The sequence below is a fragment of the Rattus norvegicus genome, chromosome 17, assembly GCF_036323735.1.
Source record: "Rattus norvegicus strain BN/NHsdMcwi chromosome 17, GRCr8, whole genome shotgun sequence".
Lineage (NCBI taxonomy): Eukaryota > Metazoa > Chordata > Mammalia > Rodentia > Muridae > Rattus > Rattus norvegicus.
In genome coordinates, this window is record NC_086035.1 from 23,905,551 (window position 1) to 23,920,147 (window position 14,597).

Sequence of the window (14,597 nt, forward strand, 5' to 3'; positions counted from 1 at the left end):
AAGAAAAGGAAAAAGGAAAGACCACTCTGTGTAAATTTGGATCACTCATGGTTTTTTATTTTGTTTTTGTTTTTTCCCCTGATTTAAATTATTTTATAATCCCTTACCCAAAGCTGAAATAGTAATGTAAGTCAGGTCAAATCCTTCACTGAATTTGCTACCAAACTTTGTAACCTCTGCCACCTCTGAAGTATACTGTTGGTGTTTTCTCCTTTAAGTTGCAGAAAGAATGGAAACATGGAAGGGAAATCACACTTTTTAAAAAATCACAATTAAATTGACTAAACTTGTTTAGGAATTCACTTAGAAAGGAAGCTCCAGAGCTTCCGATCATAATTGTGTTGAAGCAGAATGGCGCCTTTGAGCCCAGACCTGACTTGAGATGCGAGCAGAGGGGAGGGGGTTTCCTTCTGGGGAGGAAGAACGTTAAAGTGAAGCCATACTCAAGAACACCAGAGGTTGTGAAATTGGTTTCTTGCAGCCTTCAGTCCTGACCACTAAATGTTCCCTTGTCTATTTCAGGATGAAGAGAAAGTTCTATTCTTGGGATGAGTGTATGAACTTGCGAGAAGTTAAGGTAAAGAGGCCAAGGTCCCAACAGTACACCAGGCCTGAGCACAGCTCCTAGGATCATCCTAGAGCAGTGGTTCTCACCCTTCCTAACACTGCAACCCTTTAATACTGTTCCTCCTGCTGTGCTGACCCCAACCGTCAAATCACTTCATTGCCACTTCATAACTGTAATTTTGCTACTGTTATGAATCATAATCTAAATGTCTGACATGTAGGGTATCTGACATGCGACCCCTCCCCCTCCGCCCCGCTGCCCAAAGGTTGAGAATCAATGTTCTAGACTCTTCGAAATGCATTCTGAAGACAACTGCATTCACCTCGTTTCCTTTACATCCGGAAGTCTTCCTCCCATGTTAGTGGAATAGAAAACAACAAGCCTTCTTTTTAAAGATGACTTCAAAACGCACACCCTCAACACGAAAGCAAGCTTTTAAATCACGGCATACACTTCCTTGTGTTTTATGCTGTGTGACTTGGGTGAGATTTTAGATACTTTGCATGGCGTCTGACATGGATAAGTCAGAAAGGAAAAGTTAGACCTACATTAGAAAAGGGAAAGTGACCGACTAGCAGCTTCTGTTGCTTGGCTGCCCTTTTCGCTTAACATTCACTGCTTAAATCATTTAATGTTTGCTTTAAATTAATGCCCCAGTGTCTTTTAAATTTCTGTAGGTCTTAACATGTAATTTATTAATGAATCTAAAAGACATAGACAGGTTCCCAAAGTAACTAGCACAAACAAGGTCCTGCCGACCTCTATAAATGTCCTTTAGGAATTATTCTGCTGTCCTGTTTTACAGTCCCTGAAGAAACTCAATCATGCCAATGTGATTAAACTAAAAGAAGTTATCAGAGAAAATGACCATCTTTATTTTATATTTGAATATATGAAAGAAAACCTCTATCAGCTAATGAAAGACAGGTATGTCTTTATTTTATGAGAACTATATTTTCCCTGCCATTTTTTCCCATGAGTCCCTTGAATTCTTCCGGTGCCTTGAACTTGATGTAGCACTGGTTTATAACTTGAAGAGGTAGATTTAAATGGGCTGATGCTATCATCTCATCAAATGGTAGCATTCGACACTGAGGAACCAGCTATGACATCGCTACTACTCTCCAGTGCACTGCAATTCCTTGGCAGCAAACGCAAAGACATCGTCCAGTCACCCCTCCCCTTTGGAATGGAGAGAATCAGCAGTCTTATGCTCAAGAGTAGCGCTAGTTGTAGGCAAAACTAAAAACCTGTCTTCATTGCCCTTTCAAGCAACAAATTGTGACTAAATGAAGAGAGGAATAAAGCAGCTTTCAAGAAAAGATGAGACAGGAGCTGGAGGAACGGCTCAGTGAGTAAAACACCCTCAGAGCAAGCTATGAGGAGCCGAGTTCTGATCCTCAGGAACCACGTAGGAAGGCAGGTAGATGGCTATAACCCTACATGGGAGAGGGAGACAGATGGACCTCTGGACCTCATTCGTCAGACAGTCTGGCCTATGAGTGAGCTCCCGATTCAGTGACAGACCCTGTTTCAAAGAAACAAGGCAGCGGGTGATGGATGAAGACACCCAACACTGACCTCTGGCCTCTACAAGTAAATGCACACCCATATCCATCCCCCCTGCCCGCCACAAACTGTCTGATGAATTCATTAGAGATATATGAGTCATAAATCTTAGCATAACCAGCTGGATGAAAATTCTCCCTTTCTATTCAGGTGTTGATCATTTTAGTTGGTGGCCTGACAAATTAATTTTTGCGCCCTTAATTTAACCCTCATTGGGACTTAGCAAGGGCATTATCTAAATGTTGCATCTGAGGTAGTAACTGCTGGCCTCATATGACTTTTGAGCCCTTAGAATGATTAAACTGTGCTATAATGCAAATTAAATTGTATATCAAGTTTTAGGAACTTAGTACAGATATATATATATAAATAACTTTATGTTAGTCAGGCATGGTAACTTCACACCTGCAATCCATCAGTTGGGGGGGGGGGAGAAAGGCCAGCAGACAGGGTCATCTTCAGCTATGTAGCTCCTTTAAGGATACCCTGGGCTATGTAAGACCAGGTCTCGCAAGGGATATCGAAGTAGATGCACTTTTTAAACTAAGTGGAAAAATAGAGACAGGGGAAAGACCCAAAAAATGGATTCTAAGAAGTAAAAAGTTCTGGAGTTTCTATGGTGTAATAATAGATGGTTATTGGTAGTAATAACAAATTGCATAGTTTAAAACACAGAAGAGGGGTTGGGGATTTAGCTCAGTGGTAGAGCGCTTGTCTAGCAAGCACAAGGCCCTGGGTTTAGTCCCCAGCTCCGAAAAAAAGAAAAGAAAAAAAAAACACAGAAGAAAGGATTTTGAAGTTTTGACCATAAAGAAATGATAAGTGTTTGAAACACAAATCTTTACCCTGATTTAATCATTATATAGTGCATGCACGTGTGAGATTTGCACACATTGCATTATATGCACTTTTATATTTTATATTTATATAAATATGAACTTTCAATTGGTTTACACATCAGTCAAAGTAAACTTAAAAATAAAAATTTTAAGTAAGTTTAATGTTTCCGGTTTTGTTTGCTTTTTGTTAAATGTAACTGCTGGAAAATGAAACCTGGTTCTCATGTGTAGCTCTTAACTGTATTTTTATTGGATAGTATCGATGAGCAGTATAAACCTGAAGCATGGGGGAACAGTAGAACGAGCTTGTAATCCCAACACTGGGAGAGTGAGGCAAGAGGATGGTAAGTTCATGGCCAGCCTGCGCATACAGCAAGACCCTGTCTTAAAACAGCAGGCACCTCAAACATGCAGATCTTATTCTCCAAGCCTGAGTAGTTGTTTAATGACACTGGTGGTTTTCCCAGCGTCTTATTGGAAAGTTTAGATTTTCATTCCTGAATTTTTTGTATAAGGCATTGACTGTTGGATGTGAGGTTTTCTGAAATAACAAAACAAAAAGGAAAATCGCTGTTTTCCCATTTTAAACCTACAGCATTTAGCACCGCAGCTCTGTTCATTATACTTTTGGCCAGTAGAGGAGGCCACAGAACAACAGGGAGATCATTGGCCTTCCTGGTCGCTGGTTGGTTAATAAACTATTCATTTCTTCCAGAAACAAACTGTTCCCTGAGTCAGTCATCAGAAATATTATGTATCAAATACTACAGGGGCTGGCATTTATCCACAAACATGGTGAGTTTCTTCGTAGTCTTATTTTCCTGTCTGTGCACACAGGGTAACATCAGGACCACACATAGCAATAATGTGTCTTCTGCTGAGCTGTGTCTGACTTTGTCCTCTACACATCGTAATTTTTTATAATTGTACATCGATATCTATTATCTATAACAGACATTTTACAAGTTTGCTCACTAGTCTCCTGCCTCACACCTCTCCACTAACTCAACTAGAGAAACATTAATGAAAAGAAAAAAACAAAAACCAAAAGTATCTTGTGAGGGTTTTTGCAGGTTAGGAAATGAATTCTCTTTCTAGGATAAGTTGAAAATAACCAGCTTTATTTGATACACTGCACAGAGAGCAGCAGGCATGGGGTAATGGTGCCAGGCTGCAGGGCAGCCCATCTTGGAGGAACCCCGAGTGTTGCTGGCAGTTTCTCACTGCGTAAAGAGGGCAGCAGTGTGATTTCAGGTTATGGCTGGTTTTGTGTTTCTGCGGCATTCCGCTGTTCTGTTTGGACAGAAGGTGCTATGGGGGTTTGTTTGTTCATTCGTTTTTTTGGTCTGTGCAGGGGATGCTCTCTGGCCCAGGTTTGCCCTTTCTGTTCTCTCAATGACAGATTTTCCTCCAAGCTTATTTCAGAAAGGATTAGAAGTCTTCTTTGACCAAGCATGGCTGCTCACGGGGATTTAAATACTGCATGGTGCCTATGTGTGGTTTTTATAGTGTCCTTAGCGTCTGCATTTAGTCACACCTATTGTCTGAGTGGAATGGAAGCTGCTGTGTATTTCCTATGACTCTCTTACTCCTTTACTTTATGTGATTTTGCATATCACCGAGTGAAGATAATCATTATCTCGGACATCTAAAACATTTGGTGTTATTGAATGTCTGGTTAGAATTGCTGGCTATTCCAGTATTTAGCGGGAAAGGTTTGTAAGTTTGTGTCATAGCGTTGTGTGCACTTGGAACCTAGGTAGGCAATAGTTAGAAATGTCGACACCAAGAGGGCTGGGTCTCAAACCTCCACAGAAGACCGTTGGTACCAACTAACCATAGTTCTCCCTGGTGCGGTCTTCAGAACCCAGCACCTGAGTCCACTTCAGGAAGAATCATTAGCCTCTGTCACTGACCATTTATTTAATAGAGAGTCAGTAATAATGAGCATTTTCATCATTGGGTTTTTCAAAGACTTAGCCACCAGGAGAAAGTGAACTGTTAAATAAGCCAGGAGATTAGTTCAAATGTGTGGAGCTCTTTTGGAAGTCCAATGAACTTTTCAAATCTGAGACTAACCTCAGGGACTCTCGTGTTAAGGTGTGGCATAACAGCAGTAAGGAGACCAACCACATTGACGGAAACCAAGCTTCTCTCCGCATCTCTTTCTATCTGTTACACAGTAGTGATAACAACACACCAAATTCCATAAGCATGTAGAAATACTAGGGGTTAGTCACAGTGTCAGTATCCATCCCTCGTATGCACCCATGGCAGTCAAAAATTAAAAATGGGAAGTTATTTTTAGTGACCTTACATGTCATGTGAACCTTCTCCTAAATTCTTCTGCAAGCAAATTCTCACACCCCTTTACTTCTTCCTAGGAAAATGTTTCCTCCCCAACCCTGTGCTGCTGATAGGAGGTCTTGGTTATATTTATATGTATATATTTATATAAAGCAATGAGTCACATGATGATAATAAACAGGACTATTTAGTGTTTTCCTCTCTTGCTTGCACAGGCTTTTTTCACAGGGACATGAAACCTGAGAATTTGCTTTGCATGGGTCCAGAGCTGGTGAAGATTGCTGATTTTGGACTTGCGAGAGAATTAAGATCACAGCCACCATATACTGACTATGTGTCTACCAGATGGTAACATTTATAGTAAAGTTTTCCTATGTTGAACTGTTAATTAGCTTTCCAGAGGGTCCATATTGGGTATTTAAAACAAAATGTAGACATTTTATGTTCTTTGCAGAGAGGAAAGAATTGGCTTGTGGCTCTTCCACTAATGAAACAAAAGAAGGGAAAAAAATAGTTCACTCAGCCTTTGTAAGGTTTGAATATGCTTGGCCCAGGGTGTGGCACTATTTGGAGGTGTTGGAATGGGTGTGTCACTGTGGGTGTGGGCTTTAAGACTGGAAGTCAGTCTCCCTCTAGCAGCCTTCAGATGAAGATGTAGAACTCTCAGCTCCTGCTGCACCATCCCTGCCTGGATGCTGCCACGCTCCCACCTTGATGATAGTGGACTGAACCTCTGAACCTGTAAGCCAGCCCCAATGAAATGTCCTTTAAGAACTGCCTTGATCATGGTGTCTGTTCACAGCAGTAAAGCCCTGACTAAGACACTTCCAATAACACTGAATAACTACTATGTGCTAAACATTACCATAGGCATTAGGAACACAAGGCCAGGAACAAAGCAGAAGTCTCTGTCTGGTGAAAGCCAAAACACAAATCGGTTAAATGGTATAAATTACCAAAATCAATGTCACAACCCCAATTACCCTTAAGGCATTCCACCCAAAGGAAGGCTATTCAGCAGGAGGAAGGGACAGTCTACCATGACAAACAGCACACAGAACATTTCAGAGGTAACACAGAGAGTAGGAGGCCACACAGGAAAAGACCTTCTACCGATTACAGTCATTTCATAAAGCGCAAGACTAGGGAAAGAGCTGTGGGTTTACGCCACAATAGTGTGGAATGAGCCTTTAGGGCTCCTGTAGCATGCATTTGATCTGGTTGTTAGACCTGTGAACATGTCCTATTTGTGGAAAATTTAGCAAGTTATGGGCTTAAGTGCATTTTCCTGTATGTGTATTTGTAAAATCAAGTGTGTACATACATGTTGTGGTGATACCTTATTATAAACAAAATAATATATGGACAAGAGAGGGGAAGTTGGGGTCAGTAAGGAGGGAAAGAAAAAATATAGATATAGATACAGATATAGATATAGATACAGAGTTTCTCTGTGTAGCCCTGACTATCCTGTCCTGGAACTCACTATGTAGACCAGGCTGGCCACAAACTCAGAGATCCGCCTGCCTCTGCCTCCTGAGTGCTGGGATCAAGGGCGTGTGTCACCTCAAGGTATGCTGCTTTGTAACAGTAGCCTTGAAATTAGGAACACAAGTCTTCTGAAGGAAATATCCCAATGACAGTCTTCAAGAACAAACAAAATATGTCATGGCACTGCTGTCTAGCTCAAGTGGCCTTGATTGCTGGCATAGTGCAGACCAGAACACATCCCTGTCCCAGGCAGTGTAGACATTTGAAAAGTTAGTGAATGTGGAAAAAACTATATGTACATGAGGCCAGCCTGGTCTACAGAGTGAGTTCCAGGGCAGCCAGGGCTACACAGAGAAACCCTGTCTCAGAAATGCACGCACACACACACACACACAGAGAGAGAATGTAATTGTGTCATGTTTCGGAGGATGGATTGAGCTGAAGTTCATCATGTTAAGTGGCATACTCCAGACTCAGGAAGACAACTGTTTCGTAGATCAGCGAGGAATGGGGGCAGGGGGCGATGCAGGGGCTTGCTACTTGCCTCTTATAAATTAAAAATAGTATCATCTATATGAGGAAGTGTAATACTAGCATGAAGATTTTCAATGTGATTTGTAAAAGGGGGGGTGGGCAGAGACTCCCTACTCAAGGGCAATCCATCCATCTTTCCTCTCCTAACCTCAAGTGGATACATTCACACCTGATGGTTTTATCCACGGTTCTTTCTGGATATTTAGAGGCTACTTACCTTCCCGATTATCCCTGTGAAGACCTACCTCAAGCCACATGGACATTTTCTCACATTTCTAGCCAGCCCCACTAACTGTGGTCAGAAAATAGATGTCTCACCCAGAGTCCCTGGTACACAGAAGGTGCTTTGTCCTAGGTCTTGCTTGGAAGCTGGGAGCCAACAGTTGGCTCCTGCTGTCCATTGCCCTGTGATGTCACACCCGAAAGAGCGTTTTCTGTACTGTTCTCTGTTTTCACAGGTACCGTGCTCCTGAAGTTTTGCTAAGGTCTTCAGTGTACAGCTCTCCCATTGACGTGTGGGCCGTGGGAAGTATAATGGCCGAGCTATATACGTTTAGACCGCTTTTCCCAGGGACCAGTGAAGTTGATGAGATCTTTAAAATTTGCCAAGTGTTAGGGACTCCCAAGAAAGTAAGTACCCTGGTCCCCTAGTGGCCTGGCCTCTTTAGTGTCCCTCACTTTTATTATTATTTATTTATTTATTATTAGTATTAATTATAATTATAAATCATTAATTTATTATTATTATTTATTTTTATTTTGCTTTTTCTGGTTTTTATTTCTTACTTTAGCAGAGATGTATGATATTTTCAGTTTCAAATCCCTTTATACTTTAATGGTTTTCTTACAAACATAACGCTTTTATTGGGGAACAATAAAGATCGCAAGAAGTCAGCGTCCCACCAGATTCAAGTGGACTTTCTCTGTGTATCTCCTTTAACAGAGTGACTGGCCGGAGGGGTACCAGCTGGCATCCTCCATGAACTTCCGCTTTCCCCAGTGCATTCCTATAAACCTGAAAACTCTCATTCCCAATGCCAGTAGTGAGGCTATTCAGCTTATGACAGAAATGCTTAACTGGGATCCAAAGAAACGGCCAACTGCAAGCCAGGTAAGGCAGCACTCCCTGGGGACAGCTTTTTTATTTCATGTGCAGATGTGTGTGTCTAAGTATGGATGTGCACCACGTGTGTACAGGAACCCAAGAGGCCATTAGATGCCATTGGATCCCCCAGACTGGAACTGTAGGTCTTGTTGAGCCACACTGCAGGGCCCGGGAACCAAACCCGGGTCTTCTACAAGAACAGACAGTACCCTTAACCACTGAACCATTTCTCCAACCTCTAATTTTTAAAGTCTTGCAATTTTACAAAGACATCGATTCTCAATCAATGTTTTCTAAGATCAGTAAGTACTAAAACCCAGGACACCCTCTGTACACAAGCGGGAGCTGGGCAAACAGAGTCACTGCATGGTGGTGTCATGTGACCCTAACGAGCTAGAGAGGAAGTAACCACTAAGGACAAGTCCTCAAGTCCAGCACATGCTTGGTCTGGGTGGCACACAGTGGGCCTCTTTGGTGGAGGGCTAAGATTCTTATTCATTGGAACAAGAATCAGGAACTTGAGACTGCAGTAAAAGAGTTTATCCTCTGACTCCCACAAGAGGGTAGCATTGTGGCACTTTGTGGTCTTTAAAATGCTATCCCTTTGTTTGCCAGAGGCTTAACAAACACACAATGATGATAATTGTATTATTTAAATTTAATGTAAATCCCATGTAAAACTTAACCCCCTCATTTTAAAAAAAAATAGTGTATGTGTTTTCTAAAGACCAGCTACAAGCCAGGCAGTGGTGTTACACACCTTTAGTCCCAGCACTTGGGAGGCAGAAGCTGCTGGATATTTGTGAGTTTGAGGCCAGCCTGGTTTATAGAGAGAATTCCAGGACAGGCAAGGCTACACAGAGAAACACTATCTTAAAAAACCAAAACCAAATAAACAACAACAAAAAAGACTCACAAACAAACAACAACTACAAAAAAGACCAGCTACAAAAAATAAAAATAAAAAGAGAGAAAGATTAATGCAGGCGTATTTGAACACAAACAGTAAGTAGAGAGCAGGGTTTGGGGAGCAGTTATCCTGTGAGGTATTAAAATCACCACAGCAACCGTCCTGGCCTAGGAAGAGATCACAAGAGACTGTGCATAGCTACTTAAAGACTAAGTCACTAAGCCAGCAGTGTGTATAAATACTTGCTATCACGATGAGGAAACTGGCTATGAAGGCAATAGGAGGGGTCGGCGAAGTGGCTCGGCAGGTTAAAGTCCTCGCTGATGTCCTAAGGGGCCAGCGAGAGGACCCCAAGGTCAATCCCTAGAACCCACATGGAGTTGTTTATAATTAGGCTAGAGGAAATGTCTCAATTCATTCACCTTGCCTGCAGCAGTATAAAAGTTAGAAGTTTATTTTAAAAAGGATAAGACAAGATCCAGAGACGGCGCACACATGGGTTTAGCTGTGGGCTTCATTCCCAGACTTTCTTCTGGGAAGTTTGTCTTCTGCCTGCAGGTTCTCAGCATTGTCCAACCTGGTGTACTACATGCTTGCTTGGCACTTGTCAGTGCAGCATAGCATGTCTGAGGCCACAGGTTCAATACCCAGAACTCGCACCAAAAAGACCACGGCTAATAGTGAGCGGTTTGCTCTACGTTAAGGATGCACACAATTTAAGCTTGGAAATATTTTGCTTAGCTATGCATTATTACATGGTATTTCCACACTTTTCCAGGCACTGAAGCACCCATATTTTCAAGTCGGTCAGGTATTGGGCCCTTCTGCACACCATCTGGATGCAAAACAGACTTTGCACAAGCAGCTGCAGCCTCCAGAGCCAAAGCCATCTTCCTCTGAACGGGATCCTAAGCCTTTGCCAAACATCCTTGATCAGCCTGCCGGGCAGCCCCAGCCAAAACAGGGCCACCAACCACTGCAGGCCATTCAGCCACCACAGAACACAGTGGTTCAGCCACCTCCAAAGCAGCAGGGTCACCATAAGCAACCACAAACGATGTTTCCAAGTATCGTCAAAACCATACCAACGGTGAGTAGCCAAGAAGATGCCTTAGATGACACGGGCTGGGGCAATCTGGGTAAGCAGTGGCCTGGACTCAGCCATTGGATTGTCAGTGCAATTCTAACAGTGGAGTGTATATGGAGGTTGTCCCAGGTCAAAGCCCCCGCTTTCTTTGTTGTGGTTTGGTAAGAGATGAGGTAATATTTTAAGATGGTGAGCAGAAACTTCCAGAATAAAGGAAAAGTTCACTCAAGAATTCACAGAAGGAATTGGACACTATAAAGTACTAATCCTAAATATCAGGGAGTTCCCCAAGAACGACACTGTTTTCACTGATAACGAACACGGATCGGAAATATTATTTTAGTGTAACAAAATGTTTTCAGATTATATCATCACATTATTTTTTCCTTCCCTTCTCTGCCTTCAAAGCCTCCCTTTCTTTTTCTTTGATTATAAGTAGGTGTCTGTGTGTGTGTGTGTGTGTGTGTGTGTGTGTGTGTGTGTGTGTGTGTTCCCAAATATATAAATACAGCCTGTGTGGTCAGTATGATGCACGTCTGTGTTTTCAGGGCTGACTGTTGGTATTGCATTCTTCCCGCACTGTCTTTTCAAACATTGCATCCAATTCCCGATCCATCCCCAGTGACTCTTCCCATTTTTGTATGACGCCCACATCTCCCACTAATACCAAGCCCGTCCTCACATACTGCTGACTTCTCTTTGTGTTGTTGTAGAGCATTTCCCTGTCTAGTGGAGAGCAAGCTCTGAGACAATATTTCTGTTTTGTTTATCGCTATAAGTCCAGAATCTAGAAGGTGCCTGCCATGGGGTGGATTTTTAATATTTGATGGGTAAATGAATAACCTCCAGGATCCAAAAGAGACTTCATCCAGCTCTGATTATTAGAGACTGTGGGTCACTATAGTGTGTGACAGAAGGGAGAATGGGGTCTCTGTGGCATATAACAGAAGTTTATAGTTTCTATGGCATGTAACAGAAAGGAGAATGTGGTCTTTATGGTGTGTAACAGAAAAGAGAATGTGGCCTCTATAGTATGTAACAGAAGGGAGAGTGTGGTCTCTATGGAGTGTAACAGAAGGGAGAGTGTGGTCTCTATAGTATGTAACAGAAGGGAGGGTGTGGTCTCTGTGGTGTGTAACAGAAGGGAGGGTATGGTCTCTATAGTATATAACAGAAGGGAGAGTGTGGTCTCTATAGTATATAACAGAAGGGAGAGTGTGGTCTCTATGATGTGTAACAGAAGGGAGGGTGTGGTCTCTATAGTATATAACAGAAAGGAGGGTGTGGTCTCTATAGTATATAACAGAAGGGAGGGTGTGGTCTCTATAGTATATAACAGAAGGGAGGGTGTGGTCTCTATGGAGTGTAACAAGGGAGGGTGTGGTTCTCTACAGGTGTTTGAAAACAACCCTTGTACCATCTACTCTTTGGGTAAAACATCCCCAACTCCATCATATTCTCTGCAAGTAACTTGTTCTGACAGGCACTGAGTCCCCTCCTCATTCTGCTGGTCTCTTGGAATGACACTGTCTGAAAGAGCGGCAGACACTAGGGAGGATGAAGCAAAGCAAAGGGCCACTCTTGCCACTGAGAGTCCCATCTCCTCTCCCCCTTCAGAAGGCCACCGGATGCTGGCGCACGCTGAGAAGAAAGGAAAAGAAACTTGTAGTTATCAAGCACTGCTCATGTTTATTAAGAACTGCCCACTGTGTCCAGCCCCTGCGTGTACTCACCAAGTTATAGTAGCTAACGTTACATAGCTAACATGATCCAGAACTGGCATGGCATTCTCTCCAGGAACTTTTCTGAGTCTGCTTGTTACTAAATGTTTCTGCAGATCACATATCCCACACTTTAACTTACCTGTCCATCTCTAGGGTTCAGATAGTTAAAGGTCTCCCATTACCTTGTAAACTTAGTCTCGAATGCTGGTTTTCTCTGCTGGGTCTAGCAAGCCTGACATCTGTGGATTTATTTGTCTGTTTTTATGCCTGTATCTTCGTGATAGCCAGAAAAGCAGGATGCTCCTGGGCAGCAGCTGGAACCTTCTAGATTAACATTAATTTGCTGATCACTCATAAATTATTAGCTATGCACTGATCCACTTCCACTGGCCCCTGATCATTTCATTGTTGGGGGCATCGTGAAAACCCATGACACTGGTTTGACTGGCACTCACGTGGACTTCCTACAAATATGAAAAATAGTGACATATGACCTACCAGTTCCCCAAATCTTTGCCCTCATTCTATGACAAAGTGTTGACATGGACTGCCAACGTTTGCTTTGTATTGCGAAGGCATTACTGTTATGTGCCCCCTCCCAGTCTTCCCAAACACGCATGATCGTTCCGTATGTGCTGACATGACTCAGCAGGGATCAGCCCTCGGCTTCACACTAACGGGCGTCCAGCCGAGGAAGGCCCACACTTGGCCGTCTGTCATCTTCTGCTGACTCTGCATCCTGAGCATTGGTTCTTATTCATTCCATACTTGGTGCTGTTTGGTTGAAAGTGTTCCTCTTGATAAAGTTTATGATGCTGAGACTGGCTGGCGTCTTCCCTGCCATTCCCATCCGATGTCACAGCTCTGTGCACTCCCAAGCCATTCTTCCAGCTTCCTCAAGTCCACAGCGCAGCTGGCCGCCCTTCCCAGTTCTGTTCCTTCTTGTGGACTGCTTTTGCATTTATCAGTTCACATGCCCGTATCACTGTCTTATCAGCTTACAGTCGGTCCTAAGCCTCTGCTTCTTCCTCATCCCCTGTCTCCATTAATAGGGACATTATTCTATGACAATTAGATTTAAATCTTAAAATTGTTAGTGTATGTATTTATTTCCTGGGGAAGGGCACTCATGTGGAGTTTCCATGGCAACCCACAGGAACCCATTCTCTCTCCATCCTGCAGTCCCAGGAGTGGAACTTGGATTCTCAGGATTTTCAGCCCAGCCAGCCTTCTCGGGCCAGACCTTCTAAAGTCATTGATGACTTTCCCTTTTTCTGTCCACTGGGAGAACATTCAGTAAAGACAGAAGCCTGACCACCGTGGCTTAAACAATAGAATATTTTCTCACAAACGGGAAGCCCATGGTGGTCAACCCAGAGCACTGGGACCTTCTCAGGGAATAAGACCGCTCTGTCTTCAGCAAGTGGCTGAAGATACCAGGGGTCCCTGTGTTCCAGTGCCGTCCCCTCCCTCCACAGTGAGTTTTATGGCTATAAGGCGGCGTATGCATTTTAGAGAGGGGATCATGAAAGATCCAGGGACACGCCAACCTCAGTCCTCTGTAAGGATATTTCCACTTAAGGAGAAGTGTTGTTGTAAAAATATAAAAATAAAAAAGAGTAGTTGTCTTTTATTCCGCTAGGTATGCACTGCGGTGCCCAGGATATCTGCTAGATATCTTGGCGGAAGCACATCCCCACTCCTCGGCAACCCAGTGTCTCTTGTCGCCACACACTTTCCTACACTCAAACCCTCACATAAAAGAACACACAACACAATAATCTTTGACCCAATTGGTAAGAAATAATTGCCCACTTAAACATACAAAGCCCGGTACCATCCATCCCTTAAGAACATTGATAACAACCTGTAAATACACAGAGCGGAATCTTAACATCACCTGCCATGGCTTCTCTCCTCTCTCTCTCTCTCCTCTGTCCTGTCTCTTCCTCTCTCCCTTAGTCTCCTCCTCTTCCTTCAAACTTCTCTCCCACCCATCCTTCCTTCTCCTCCAATGACAGGCCTCCTTCTATCCTGTACCTGCCCCTCACCTGTACTTCACAAATTCACTGGGGAGGTGGTTCTGGTGAAGTCACCTGAGTTCTGAGTTCGAGACTAGGCAGCTGTCCTTGGGGCAGTGGAATTAGCATCAAAATACAGATAACTTCAGGGCAAACCACCACAGAGAAGAGCAGGAAGAACACTGCCAAGTCTTGGTTTTCTACATTCAACCTATGAGGGGCCAAACCGCAAGTACCCGGTGCTGCTTAGTTTTAATTGTCAGTGTGACATAATCTAGAATCACTGGACTGGAGGGTTCATGAGAGACGGACTGCCTAGAGCCTATAGACTTCCAGGTATGCCCATAGAGAATTAGCTTCAGTATTCTCATTGATGTAGGAAGAGCCATCCTGATACTGAATGGTACCAGCCTTTGGGTTTGAGTCCTGTACAATATTTAAA

General features: G+C 43.2%; 1 protein-coding gene across 9 annotated transcripts in view; it reads left to right on the plus strand.

Annotated features, from left to right (window-relative positions):
• Positions 1-14,597, plus strand: part of Mak (male germ cell-associated kinase) — a 47,441-nt gene that overhangs the window by 16,134 nt on the left and 16,710 nt on the right. For all 9 annotated transcript variants that reach the window (XM_063276111.1, XM_063276112.1, NM_013136.3 and 6 more), the window contains 7 exons: positions 523-577; positions 1,374-1,495; positions 3,692-3,771; positions 5,499-5,631; positions 7,767-7,938; positions 8,252-8,419; positions 10,102-10,413. In XM_063276111.1, coding sequence (XP_063132181.1) covers positions 523-577; positions 1,374-1,495; positions 3,692-3,771; positions 5,499-5,631; positions 7,767-7,938; positions 8,252-8,419; positions 10,102-10,413 — 1,042 coding nt within the window. The remainder of the gene's footprint in view (positions 1-522; positions 578-1,373; positions 1,496-3,691; positions 3,772-5,498; positions 5,632-7,766; positions 7,939-8,251; positions 8,420-10,101; positions 10,414-14,597) is intronic.